Genomic DNA, 14,733 nt, shown 5'->3' on the forward strand with positions numbered 1-14,733 from the left:
TGGTTTCATGTGGTTTCATTTCATTAGTTTCATTTGCCACATTTTCTTGGCAGTTGTCTCCTAGGCAGCTGCAGAGGCAGTTGTAAGAAGCAGTTCGTTAGAGCCGTAGCGGGAATCGTCAAGCTGGTCTAGACCGCGTGATGAAGTTGGTAGCTTTGGCGCTTTTGTGACACCACTTGTAGATTCGTAGTAGCTGACACCATTTTTTTTTTCTGCGCGGTGTGATCACATCAGGCGGGAGCAGTATTTACACAGCGCTTCATTTAAACAGCGTCGAAAATATTAAGTCAAGCGGTTAGACTAGCCAGTTTCGCACCAAGCTGCCCGATGCAACGTCCCGTCTCGCAAGACGATGCCGCCACAATCAAATTGTCTCTGCGGTCAGTAGTTTCCGCGACAAGCTGATAGAGACGTGGTCTTCGCCGGCGGTGCACTGAGTTGAAACGGATATCTTACTTTCTTCGTCAGCTACAGTATAGAAATTGGGATTTCTGGCAGGGAGCCGGAAAAGACAGCGACGCCGATGGCAACGAAGGTGTTCCGTGCAGTCATCATGGGTCCCCCGGGATCGGGCAAAGGCACGATATCGGAGTGGATCGTGCGAGATTTTGCACTCAAGTACCTCTCTTGCGGAGAACTTATGCGCCAGAACGTGCGGAATAAGACACAGCTTGGGCTGGAGATGGCGCCTTACATGGAGAAAGGTAAGGCAAGCCGACATTCGTCTAGGTCTCCTGTTTTGTAGCAATTTGAAATATATTATGTCCCTTTTAACACAGACTGCGCACGCTAACAGGTATAATGCTTGGTTTCTTCTTTATCTTCGGTTATCGTTATCTATACTGCCTGCTTCGACGCGCAGTGTAAGTGACAACCGAAAGTGATCGTCCGAAAATACGTCTCTCTCGCATTTCCATTTCCCGGTAAGAAATATATAAACGCTTTCAAGGTGAAAGCGTTTAGCTGGAACTTGCTAGCAGAAACCGAAGTCCAACTGTATACTAATTGCTCAGGTGTCCACTACAACAAACAATTTATTTTCTCCTGGAAACGTCTGCCAAAAGTTCGTTCTGCATCCTGCGTGTGTCCGACAGGTGCCAAAAAGAAAAAGAAAAAAAAGTCACAATGCTGATATATGGCACATTTGTAGTTTTCTACAGAGAGAGATGCAACATTGCAGTTAAAAGCAATGAAATGTTAAAAACCATTTTACGTATAGCTTAAGCGCATTGATTGTAGCACTGTGCATTCCCTTTTTTATACTACTATTAGCATTTAAAATTAACATCAATTGTAGTGTAGCATTTAAAATTAAAGCCATAATCAATAACTCAATAGTATGTCATTGCATGAAAGAAATCGCAATAGCTTAGAGCTGTTTCATTGTTAATGATTTAACTACGTGATTTCAACAGCAGGCTCTGTAAAGGGAAAAGGAAATCGAGAGTTTTGCATCATCTCAATTGTTTTTGGTAAAACACCGTCATAAAGAAAAGGTGAGACCTACCACTGAAAAAAAAAAAAGACATTTTGGCTCTGCAATAGGAGCCTTGTTTGCATTGAAGCTATATGACATGGGCGAGGCCTTAAGTAGGCGTTAATGGATAGTGCAGGCATTGTCACAACCAGCCATAACAACAGAAATCTTTCTTTCGGTTATGCCTGACAGGCATGCACAATCTGTCTAAGCATGCATAGTTATGGTCTCTCACCCATCTTTCATGGCTTTAATTTGAACAAGGCTTCTGTTGTGGAGTTCTAATCTGTGTATTTGTCTTGAACTTATATTGTTAGTATCACCTTTTTAACAAAATGAAATAAAAGAGCAGAAGTTTTTGCTCACAAAAATCTTGTTAGTGGCACGATTTTGTGTGAAATCCAGTACTGTCAAGCTCGGCTAGAAAGAAGGCATGGGGCCACAGTATCTTTCACAGTTATTCCTCTTCCTTCCTTTCTGTAACTTTGGAACCGAGGCTGGGACTGCAAGCTTCTGTGGCATGGGCATTATTGCCTATGTGCATGGGACAAACCCAGATAAATACAAATAAGTTATTGGTATAGGAAGTCGTATGTTGTGGGAGCTGTTATGCTTTCATGAGTACATGCCAGCTACCCTAGCTGCATACTGGGCTAGAAGTTAGGCCAGATAACTGCACAATATGCATAGGAGAATGGGACAGAGCCATAGTGCACAGGATGAATGCAGCCAGAAACTTCTGTTCAGATGCACAGAATTATAGAAAACATGGAAGCAACAGAATACAAAAAAAGAAGAAGGAAAAAAAAAAACCGGGTAAGTGCTTGATAATATGCATAATAAAGAAAGAGGGAAGTGCTACAAGTTTCACTGAGGCAAGCCAACTCACTATAAAGAGCAAAACGGCAGTTAGCTGACACACTGATCTCGATTATCATTCATTTCGAAGGTGTCAGCACTGTCCTATGATTATACATTTTATACATGTTTCTTTAGAAATAATACATATATGCTAAAGGAATGGGATGCCACCATATTTTAAACTGATACTTGTCATGCCTGATCTCCCTGTGTTGTTCTCTTTTGGGCTTTATTGTAGATCCTCCTTAAAAAGATGTCACATCCGACACAAAAATACCTTCATTATAGCCTGCATTTGTTATTGGCACGTATTCGTTACATGTTGACATCAGTTAGAAACATTTTAGCTTTGCGTCGTTATATCTGATAATTTCTTATGTTCGTATTTATTATATAGAGATTTGACTGTATACCATGAACATGTTCATTTGCACGTACCTATTATCACAACTGGAATCCTTCCTGTCTCATTTCCAGGGCACCTGGTACCTGATGAGGTGGTCACGAAGTTTATCCTTCACGAGATCAACAACACCTACAAGAATGAACATTGGCTGCTTGATGGTTTTCCTCGCACTGTGCCGCAAGCAGAAGCGCTCTACAAGGTTGGTAGCACCCCATTTGCAACGGAGTAATATGCTTGCACTCCTCATAACAAGACTGGATCAGAGAAGCTGACTTTGTTGTCATTATTGGTCCTGTGCTAAATTAATTGATTTGCCAAAATCAAATAATGTTTGTCGCATTATTTACAGTACACATACTATTTGAACTTAATTTTAATCTTTACTTTTCATCGAAGATCATGTACAAATAACTGTCAATAACAAATTACTTTTGCATATATAACAATTACATTTGTGCACTTGTGGAGCGTGGTAAAGACTAAATACAGTCAAACAGCTTTATAATGAAATTGCTTCGGTCCTCCAAAATTCTTCATTTTACAGGTCACTTGGTTGTAAAAATCGCGCACCGTACCACTTGTAATAGAACAGGCTAAGCATGACCCCTGAAAATAAAAATTTGAGATGAATCAAGGGTTACTTTCTGGAACAAGCCACAATTTTCTTCACGCTTTGTCCGACAAAATGTGCAACTGCATCTGAACTTATGGAATCAAGGTTAACAGCATGGTTTGTGGTGAAATTGTGTAGCGATGCAAGGTGCAGCGGCAGTGCATTGAATCCGCTATTGCCTGCCTTGTCGTCAAAACTCGGTTTGTTGGCAGGCTCTTGGCCACTATTACCCTAGTTAACATGCATCATCTCACTGTCCTGTTGTTGACGGCTTTGACGATGCCGTTAGTCGTCAATTCTGAGCAGATCATCCCGTTATTTTCAAGCGTGAGGTATTTATCAGCCAAGATGTATTCGTGTAGCATAGTTGTCAACAACCAGGGCAACTTCCTGGTTCTGCAGCAGCATCACTTTCTCCATCTGCAAAGTCAGATATCGAACAACTCTGCTATCACCCAAACTTCTTTATTGGCCGTATACGGCCAGCCAGGAGCCTATGCACACCTTTGAAACACCATGGTCTCACAAATTCTCCAGCTGCAAGTGGCTTCAGCTTCGCTGTACTTGTGGTGTTACAACCAAACATAATGTTTAAGCATTGTTTTGACTTCTTGCCACATGTGCAGCAATGTCTCCATCTTCTTTTAAACTGTACGTCGGGGATGATTGGAAGGTGTGGGACGTGAGGGGGGAACCATAGCAACAGCAGTGTCCAGGCACTCCCACGCAGTGTTTCTTTGGATGTCGACCAGCACTCAGTTTGTGCATATACCGCTGCTCAGTAACGGATACTGAGGGCAATGGTGGTGCTGCTGTGTGTGTTCATTGCAAAGCAACAAATGAGCAGTCTGGGATGCCTAAATTCCTTTGTTGTATAGCAGGTGACTTTGTTGTAGTGGCCTTTGCTGTAGAGGTGTTTGCAATACGTATTAAATATCGGAATTTGGCTGGGACATACCAAATCTTTTGTTATACGTATCATTTCATTGCAGAGGTGTTCATTGTAAAGGCATTTGACTGTATACGGTGTACGTTTTAGTATACGGCATGCGCAGTACACATACTGCTTTATAATAGCACTGTGCTACAGTTGCCCCATTTTTCTTCGTTCTGGTATATGCCAGGTGGATATTTTTTTCGGATATATTCCCCACACTGGGAATATATCCCCCACTGGGAATATATATCCCCACGACTTGGGGCTACCAACAAGACACGCAAAAGGGAAGGTCGCTCCTCGATGCGGTTGACCAAATGGGCCTCGAATTGATAACCAACCTCCTCCAACCAACCCGAGTAGGCAACAGTGTAAGTCGAGACACGTTTCCGGACCTGACATTTGTCAAAAACGTAAGGGAATACTCATGGGCGCACCTGGGCGAAACATTGGGCAGCGATCACTATATCCTCAGCATCTCGGTATCCACGCCGAAACTCAAGAGAACAATTGGCGAAATTAGGCTTACGGACTGGGAGGCATTCAGGCAGTACCCCCCGCCCGAAAACGGTATAACAGACATAGCGGAATGGATGCAGCACCTCCGGGAAGCCCACATCCAAACCACTAAAACCATCCAGCGCACGGTCGAGACGCCCGAAGTCGACCGCCGGCTCTTACACCTGTGGGAAGCCCGTGAGGGCCTCCTCAAACGGTGGAAGCGACAGCGGTTAAACCGGAAGCTACGTCTTCGAATCGAGAAAATAACAGACGAAGCCAGAAATTACGCAAACGAGCTGACGCAGCAAAATTGGGTACAGTTTTGCACCTCGCTCAAGGGTACCCTGAGTACGGCGCAGACGTGGGCCATCCTACGCTGCCTGATCGAGCCCGACAAGGCGAAATCGACAACTAGTCGGACGCTTCTAGAAATCGCTCACAAGTTCCCCGGAAACGACCAGGATTTGATTGACACCCTAAAAACCCGATACCTGGGTAGCGACCCCATACAACCCTGCCTCCTAAAATATGAAGGAGAACCAAGACCAGCGCTGGACGCTCCCATCACGGAGGAAGAGGTGTATGCCGCGGCACGAGCCTCACAGCGCAACACAGCTCCCGGAGTTGACAAAATCACCAATGCCATGATTAGAAACCTGAGCCCGATGCACATCCAGGACTTGACCGAATACCTAAACGAGGAACTCTGGAGCAAGGGCCACGTACCAAACGAGTGGAAACACGCGGAAATCGTGACCATTCCCAAACCCGGCAAGAAGCCCGCGATCGACGCACTGCGTCCCATCTCGCTGACTTCGTGCCTCGGCAAGCTGTACGAGAGGGTCATCGAAACCCGCCTCCAACATTACATAGAGGACGGTGACCTCTTCCCGCACACCATGCTTGGCTTCAGGCCGGGACTTTCGGCTCAAGATGCGTTCCTAATCCTAAGGGAAGAAGTTCTCAAGGGCATCCCGAAGGGAGGAGAACACCTCCTGCTCGCACTCGACCTAAAAGGGGCCTTCGATAACATCTCCCACGAGGCCATTCTCAAGGGACTGAACGACATCAGCTGCGGGGAGCGCATATTTAATTACGTTAAATCGTTCCTGACGGGCCGGACAGCAACCATCGGAATAGGCACGACTCGATCGGATACGATCAACGTGCCGAACAAAGGAACACCGCAGGGGGCGATAATCTCCCCGATTCTCTTCAATGTCGCGATGCTAGCGCTGACCAAAGAGCTGCGGAAGATCCCCGACCTAGGTTACGCCCTGTACGCAGACGACATCACGCTCTGGGCCACCAAGGGCTCTCTAGCGCAAAAAGAGGCGACCCTTCAAGAAGCCGCGACGGCCGTGGAGAGATTTGCGGCGGCGAGCGGGATGCGTTGTGCGCCCGAAAAGTCCGAGGTGATCCGGGTGCACGGAGGAGGAATCTACAAGTCCCCCGGCCCTATCGACCTCTATCTTGAGGGCCAGAAGATAACGGAAGGCAGTAAGACTAGGATTCTGGGTTTTTGGATCCAGAGGAACCTGAAAGCCTCCCACACCATCCAAACCCTAAGGTCGGCCACCAACCAGATCTCGCGGATTATAAAACGAATTACCAGAAGCCGCAAGGGCATGCGAGAAGAGGACACGATTCGCCTCGTCCAGGCTCTGGTGATCAGCAGAATAACGTATAGCATGCCGTATCACTATCACTCGCTAAACAAACGCGACCAAGAACAAGTCGATGCCATCATCAGAGGCGCTTACAAAACGGCCCTGGGTCTCCCTGTCACTACCTCAAACGAGAAGTTAGCGGCCCTCGGGATCCACAACACTTTCGCTGAGCTGTCGGACGCGGTTATGGCTTCGCAAAAGGCCAGACTGCAGAACACGGCGGCGGGCAGAGCCATCCTCCACCGGACCGGAACGGCAACGGAGCTCCGTGCCCTCGATGGGCAACGATCACTCCCGCCTGAGGTCAGAGGCAAGATCAAGGCGAATCCGGTACCGAAGCACATGAGTCATGAACTCCATAAAGGACGACGCAAGGCTCGCGTCGACAGACAGCGCCGACAATTCAAGGGTGACCCGTGCGTGACGTACGTGGATGTGGCGGCGTACCCTGTGGGGGGCCTCTTCGCGGTAGCCGCCGTGAACGGGAGCGACAACTCCTTGACTCTCGCGGCCTCCGTGAGGGCAGAGACCCCAGCTGCGGCTGAGACCATAGCCGCGGCGCTGGTAATAAAGCAAGAAGACAGGGTAGGCAGGGAAGTCCATGTCGTTACCGACTCGCAACAGGCCTGCCGTAACTTTACGAACGGACGAACACCGCTGCTGGCAGCTCAGATTCTAGGCCCGAGGCTGCAAGAATACCATCAAATCACGTGGACGCCGGGTCACGCGGGTCTGGAGGGGAATGAAAGGGCGAACGCCCTAGCTCGAGCGCTAATCAACCGAGCGGGGCAAGACCAATCGTCTCATCAATCCCCACCCTTTACCTTCATGCCCCTGCCATCCAATTATTGCGACCGACTGGAGATCCAGCGACTCAACCGCAGGATTTATCCCCCGCCTCACAAAAATCTCAGCACTGAAGATGCCGTAGCTCTCCGACTTATACAGACCAACACATTTCCAAACCTACACAGATACAGTAAAATGTTCCCACATACATATCGCGACATCTGCCCCTGGTGCGGCGACACACGCCCTACACTTTTTCACATCTCTTGGGGGTGCGAGGGCAAACCTCAACACTTAAAGACGCCTAGCACGTCATTTGAGCGGTGGGAGGTACAGCTGACCGGCGATACCCTGGCGGGACAAGAAGCTCTCGTCCAACAAGTACGTCGAGCAGCCACGGCCAGTGGAGTCCTGGAATGAGGACCCCACCCACTCGACCTCAAGAGCAACCACCTCGGTGGTCCAAATAAATGTTTTTTCTCTCTCTCTCTCTCCCCACACTGACGGGAATTTCACTGACGGTTGCCCTTACCGACAGCAGTGATTGCTGTGTTGAGTCACATCATCGGCCTTGTACAGGAGCTTAACATAGGCATAGCTTAGTAGACTTCAAATGTGTGAGAACGATGCCACTGGCTGACATGGTTAAGTGTTTTGGGGTTGTGTTGGGTTGGCCATACACTAAGCACTCATATGTTTCAACTCCCACGCCAAGCGCTCGGATATGGAAAAGCTTTTCCAATTCACACTGGCAATCCACAGACACTGTTCCAATCAATCCACAATCAATCAATCCACAGGCAATCTGTGGCAATCCACAGACACGCTGCTGTTCCAAGTGAAAAACAATGCAGCCAAAACGTTCACAGCACACACACCGCGACTGGTGATGCATGTTGCATGTTTGTGCAAGCCAGGACAAATTTCCGCATGCTGTAGATACTGCTGTACCCAGTGGCTGCGCAGTGGCTCTCTTGACGACATTGTATGAGCTGACATCACATTTCTCAGAGAATGAGGCAGAACATCTGCAAGTTGTTCCTGCAGCACACGATGACAACACACTGAAGCAGCACTGTGCCAGTTCGCACAAGCCGGAGAGGAGGAAAGGCTCGAATTGCACCGCTTGCCAGACTTTTCTCAATCACCTGATGAAGTCTGTAGCTCAATGAACATACGGAGTGGGCACAAACCTTATGCCGCTCATACAGAGACGTGTGACTAAATTGGATTACAGTAATGTTTAATGCCAATGATAATAGCTAGTCACTACTGTGCATTTAGTTTCATACTGGAACCTAATGCACATGTTATTTCTTGAGAAAAAAATGTTTTCGTTAGAACCAAATAAGTACGATAATATCAGTTATTGTTACGTTAAGTAAGTTGCAGAAGATTGCCTATTTACTATCAGGAACCCTTGCTGCCTTCTTTAATGACCGATTCAAATTATTTGTAAGTATTCAATTATGAAAATGAAAGCACGATAAAGAATAATGCCATCTTTTCTCCTACCATCTTAGAATGACATATCAATAAGAGTCTCTGGTCGTGCTGAACTTTTGAATTTATCTGTTGATTAGTAAGATGTTGTTTAAAGATTAATAGACAGTATTCATAAATATTAAAATCAGTTGTTTCTTACTAGGCAGTTGTTGTTTATCATTCATATAGGGCAAAAAAAGAAAAGGAAGCCTTTAAAACAATACAAGTGGATCAAAACATCTATGCGAGTGGTACAGTGGCCTTTTTCCCACATTTATCAAATGGAATCAGTGGAATCAGATGAAAACAATGGAATCAAATAGTAGAATTGAATGGAAGTAGAAATGAGCCATTAAAGGGCCCTAAGATACTTTAATGTTTTTAGTGAACTAAAAGGACAGCACACAGAACTTGTGTTTGTTACAATATAAACCATATACAGCAATCTTAATTCTTATTCTTACAATAAAAAAAATGTATCTTTGCTTAACCACTGCTTTGTTTACACTCATAATTAACAACGTAATTTCACCATCTGGTCCACATCATTCAAGCAAAATGCTTAGCATCCTTGTTTGCTCTGATGTTGATAATATAAACAAAAGCAGTCCATGTGTCTTCAGCGGCTCGCGTATCTGATGGAAAAACCATCAGATATGCAAGCTACTGAAGAATTTTTTTTCTTTTTTTTCGACGAATGAGGCAAGCAAGGATATCAAATACTTTTTTGAAATATGTGCACTAAAAAAGCGAAAAGCATGCACGTTTTTTTTACACTGGCAAGATTTCCTTTCATTGCTTGAGACTACCTTGAACTGATGTGAGATGAACACTTAAGTGATTGATTTGCTTGATTGATTGAGTTTAATAATCCAAAGGGACTAAGGACCTATAAGAGATGCCATAATAGATGGCTCTGAATTATTTTTGACCACTTGAGGTCTTCGAACATGCGCCCAAAACTTGGTACACAAGTATTTTTATGTTTTGTTCTCAACATACAGTTATTACGTCTGACGAAGGAACCCATTACATTGTGCTTAGCAGAGAAGAATGCCATAGCAGCTTAGCCATTGGAGCAGGTTTCTGTGATTGCTTTGCGATGATTGAGTATCCAAGTGATGTTAGGTTGGGTTACCTACGTTGTTGCTCTTAGGGGCTGAACGACTTTAGTGTTTTGCTTTGTGTAGGAAAAGGTAAATACAGAATGATGAACTTGGAAAGGTGCAAATAATACAGGTTGTTCAGGGCTGACTTAAGTTCCACTGTTGACAACTCTTGCATAAACCAGAATATAGGCCGAGTGGGAATTTAGGTGGACTCCGTACTTGAATTGAAAGAAAAGAAAGAAAGAAAAGATGAACAAAAAGATAGCTAAAACGTGTTTGTTTTCACAACTACACTGTAGCTTTGCAACGAATTGACTGCACTATAGCCGATTGCGAGCGCACACGAAGCTCCTGCACAGTCTTTAAGTGCGTCCTCAAGCAGTTGATGCACTGCACAATGCCCAGGATATCAAGTTTTGCGTGGGTTGCACACCGACAGTTTTCCTTTTTGTGCCCACCAATGTTGAATGCTTTTTTCATAAATGCCAAACTGGCACTGAATGGCTTTGTTGCCACTTGCTATGCCGATGTCTACAGCTTTTATCTTGAGCGCCACTGAAAACTGTCTCTGTATGGCGTTACTCATCACTCATCAGATAAAAAAATCACACACGAGGTTGATCGGAACAGTGCATGCAAAAAGACACAGCAACATGAAAAAAAAAAAAAGAAACATGCATGCAATCACATTTACATTTGGATAGGGCTTAGGCTATGCATTCGCCGACATGCATGCCATAGTTTGCCACATGACAACTCACATTCTGCTAAAGATGGCTATATATGGCGATGGGTGAATTAGCTCTTCCCCTACCACTAGAAGTATGCTCATTGTCTATGACTTTATGTTTTAATATTTGATTTCATGATGGATTAGTCGCAACGTATACTGTGACACATGATATTATAGCCTCATCACTAGTGTTTTGAATGGATGTAAAGCAGTAATGATTGCACAGAGAGGTTATTTTTAATTCTTATGTGAAACTTCAAACAAGTGCCTCCAGTAACATGAATAAAAGTAATAATTTGCTATCTTTAGTATAGTACTCACAGCAAAAAAAAAATTGTAGTATAAAAAACATGTACCTGGCTCCTAGTTTTCAGTTTCTGTAAGTCAGACCACTAAAAATATTTAATATGAAGCTTTTTGGCACCATTACTAGTCGGTGATGTCCATGTTATGTGGGAAAGCAGTAGCTTTGCAATTGTGAAAACGGGTAAGCTCCTATTGTGCTGGGAGCATTTGCTTTCACTCTTTGTAGCAGGCATTTGATTCATTTTTTACTGCATTCTTTAGGCTTGCGAAGCAATGGTTGTCAGCTCAGGGAGCATGCAGAAGCCTTTCATCTTTGATTATTGCGTTCGGCCAGCTTTTCTTTGCAAGCAAGCTGGTCTGGTGTACGTTCAACTTACACTGGAACTTCCACGGACTTTGTTTAGTTCCTCCACAGTACTGTACAGTAATGTGGAGAGTTACACAGTATTGTATAGTAATGACAGTAATGGATAAGGGCACATGTGTAGTCGGTGTTCAAAATGCAAGAGAAGACTGTAGCCAAGCTTGGGTTGATGGTCGGTCTGAAATCGACTGCATGCTCTTGTGTAAGTGAAAAACCTCACATGACGGGCAGATTACTCTTAATAATTTGTAAATATACTGTCTAAATGCTGATGGATAAAAGCAACCCATAGTGGAGAAAATAAAGCTGTACTAGATGTTAGTCGAACAGAATTATCCAAATGACACGCACTCATGAGCATTTACCATTGCTTGAGACATCGTCAAGTTTTTATTGGTAGCATGCCAGAAATTTTTTTTTTCCGAGTTTCAGTATTGAATATGGAGTTACGAACAGAATTATCCAAATGACACGCACTCATGAGCATTTACCATTGCTTGAGACATCAAGTTTTTATTGGTAGCATGCCAGCAATTTTTTTTCTCCGAGTTTCAGTATTGAATATGGAGTTACTGGCTAACTGTCTTCAGCCAACACTGAATGAAAGGCAGCAAGCGTCATTTGTTGGTTTAGAGCGGGAACACTGAACAAGGAAGAAGTTTGGCACGCGACTCACTGTCTTTTGAAAGCAAGGTCGGAGGAGAGAAGCCGATGCAAGACATCCAGCTGCAGTGGGTTCACTCATGTGATGTAAAGCAAATGAAATGTACACCTATGGTTCACATATGATGAGAGCTGTCTATACAAATTGAAAACGAAGCCTTAGGTAGCTTGAGGTGATGCCCATTTTCAGTTTCCCGCTAGGGGTTTTCCCCCTATTGCTGAAAAAATTTCGGTAAGAATCTTTTTCTTTTTGCTATTTTGCTTATTATTGATGTGTTTTGCACATTTATATAGAAAATAAATTTTTTTTCTCAGTATTATACGTCCAGTCCTTAAAGAGTTAAGAGAGCCTCTACGTTGGATCAGAAATTTAGACAACCCGAAAGAAGCTTCTGTGTTTTCACTGCTGTTGTAATTTAAAAATTATGTTGCTGAGAGTCCCAAAGTGACCAAAGCACAAATTTCGTGCCATTTTATTGAGGAAATGCTTGGAGCACTGGAGGATAGTTTTGATATGATACCTCCGGTGGAAATTTTATTGCGATAGCAATTATAAAGGCACTCCAGGTGAACATCATGTCGGTGCACCGTAATGTTCCTCATAAAGTCCAAGTGTGAGAACACCGTGGCCGTGCACCGTATGCTGTAGGTGCAAGTGAAAGTAGGCGAGGATGAACCGAAGATGGTGGCTTGATCAAGAGGTAGCGTGCTATCTTCCACTGCGCATAAAGCACTGGAGGTCGTTCTACTGAGTACAGCCAGGCGATGATCTGCAGTGAGTGCAGAGTCCAGGTGCACCAAGGGCTGATAGTGTCATGTGTGCTGGGTTCTCGTTGCCTAACTTGTATTGAAGTGAGAGTCAGCACAAAGGTAATTTTGTTTGGTGCTGCTGCCGCTCTTCCTCACGCCGGCATTTTGACAGCAAGTGTCCATGCTCATCAAGTGAGATGTGTTTGTCGGCTTGTGTGCATGTGACACCATGCTCGTTAATTTAGTTTGCAAGTTAATTTTTACTGGTATATACGGCCCATAATATACTGCTATTCTTACTTTGTATAGCTGTCTACTGTTTTCTATCACAATCGATGCTTCGCCTTTTGGGCGAAACTGCTACTTTTAATTTTTCCAAACTCCCCAATCTACTAAAAATAGTCATATGTGAGCAGTGGTTAGGCGTCATTTCAGACAGTACATAGCGTTGCTAGTAGAATTCCAAAAGAGATTAACAACATGTAGAAAAAGATTTCCATAGGCCCAATAACGAGTGAAATAAGCCTGCTCTTTTGAGGAAAATATCGACTTATGTTCCGGTTTGTATGGTAGTCTACAATCCTAGCACCTGCTTCCTAGCTTTGTGAAATAACCAATTTGAGCAGTAATTTTGCCTCTTTCCAAGATATGCACTTCTGCATGTGGAGGAGATGTGTTTTGCATCTTTTTTGGTCAGCATGCTTCTCATAGTCATTTAGTGTGGCATGTCTTCTTGGAAAGCAATAAGAGACAAGCCTGATCATGGTTTAATTTGTTGAGATCGAAAGTGAAGAAAGTTTTTGGGATGTGGGAAAAGAATTTTAGACAAGACAGAATAGAGACATTGTGTTCTGGTTAAGCGCCCACATTGGCTTGCATCTTTCAGATTTCGCTCATTAGCAGCTCTGTTAGGTAAGGGTACATGTTGCAAAGAGAATATGAGGATGAATGCACTGCTTCTCTCAGATGCTTTAAAAATTCTGAATCTCTACTATGACTTCACCTACTCCAAAAATAATGCTAATGTTCACAACAACGTGCTTTGTAAATTTCAGTATGCGGTACATTTTCATGCTCAGAATGGTTTAGAGTTATATTAAGTCATAAGGTAATAACTTAGTTGAGTAGTTTGAGTTAATAAATAGTAGGCATAATGAAAAGGTATTGAGAGTGTGGATGAAGAGTGCATAGAAGTGCACGGTTGGTTTTATGGTGTCACTATGCTTTATCTAATAAGATGGCATTAGTGCAGTACATGGGTCTTCAGTTTGTGCGATTACACTGCTTGTGCTTTGTTTACAGGACACAGAGCTGTCTTGTGTGCTGAATCTGGCTGTACCTGAGGAAGAAATCACGAAACGAATTGAGGGGCGCTGGATCCACGCTGCCAGTGGTCGGACGTACCACACGGAATTCAACCCTCCCAAGGTGCCCTTCAAGGATGACGTCACTGGAGAGCCACTTGAGCAGCGTGCCGACGACAAACCTGCTACGGTGAGAGGGGAACCATTCAATTGTGCAAAGAGGGTAAAAACCACTCATCCAGCAATAAACAGGCGACTTGAAGCAAAAGTTGCATTCTATGAGACAGTTGCCCTTATTGTCTTCCTAAGAGCTACCCTCTCAAATATTTTGAAGCCCTTTAGGCCTTTATCTTAACCCCAACAACAGTTCTCATAAATTTTATGTACACTTAATTTATTTAACACACTACGCTCACTACTTTCCTTTAAGGAATGCTATTTCATGCTGACATGTGCATGCAGTTTGTGACCTCAGTACCGGGAATGCAGCCTTTAAGAATGGAAATACAGTGATACACATAAAATAGGGGATGGTTATCGTCGGGAGACGAGATGAGACAAGATTAAGGAATTTTTATTAATTGGTCTTCTGAAGCTCATTTTAGTGGCAAAGTATGTCTACCTTGCCTAGGAACTCATTTGCAAAAGGGCCACATTAGCTGCACTCATTACTTTTTTATGAAACTATGGTTTAAAAAAAGAATACCCTGTATAGTATTATGGCAAATTATTTAGTATACTCTAGCACTTGGCAGTGTGTTTTCG

At 44.0% G+C, this 14,733-nt stretch overlaps 1 protein-coding gene across 3 annotated transcripts in view; it reads left to right on the plus strand.

Annotated features, from left to right (window-relative positions):
• The first annotated feature begins 9 nt into the window (after nt 1-9).
• Nucleotides 10-14,733, plus strand: part of Ak3 (Adenylate kinase 3) — a 29,861-nt gene continuing 15,137 nt past the window's right edge. The window contains exons 1-4 of one of the 3 annotated variants that reach the window (XM_070535689.1): nt 10-145; nt 499-704; nt 2,816-2,943; nt 13,967-14,158. In XM_070535689.1, the coding sequence (XP_070391790.1) occupies nt 141-145; nt 499-704; nt 2,816-2,943; nt 13,967-14,158 (531 nt within the window). In that variant the 5' untranslated portion in view covers nt 10-140. Of the gene's footprint in view, nt 381-468; nt 705-2,815; nt 2,944-13,966; nt 14,159-14,733 lie in introns of all 3 variants that reach the window. The other 2 variants (XM_065428141.2, XM_070535688.1) reach the window with 2 other exon arrangements.

The sequence above is a fragment of the Dermacentor albipictus genome, chromosome 3 (assembly GCF_038994185.2).
Source record: "Dermacentor albipictus isolate Rhodes 1998 colony chromosome 3, USDA_Dalb.pri_finalv2, whole genome shotgun sequence".
NCBI lineage: Eukaryota > Metazoa > Arthropoda > Arachnida > Ixodida > Ixodidae > Dermacentor > Dermacentor albipictus.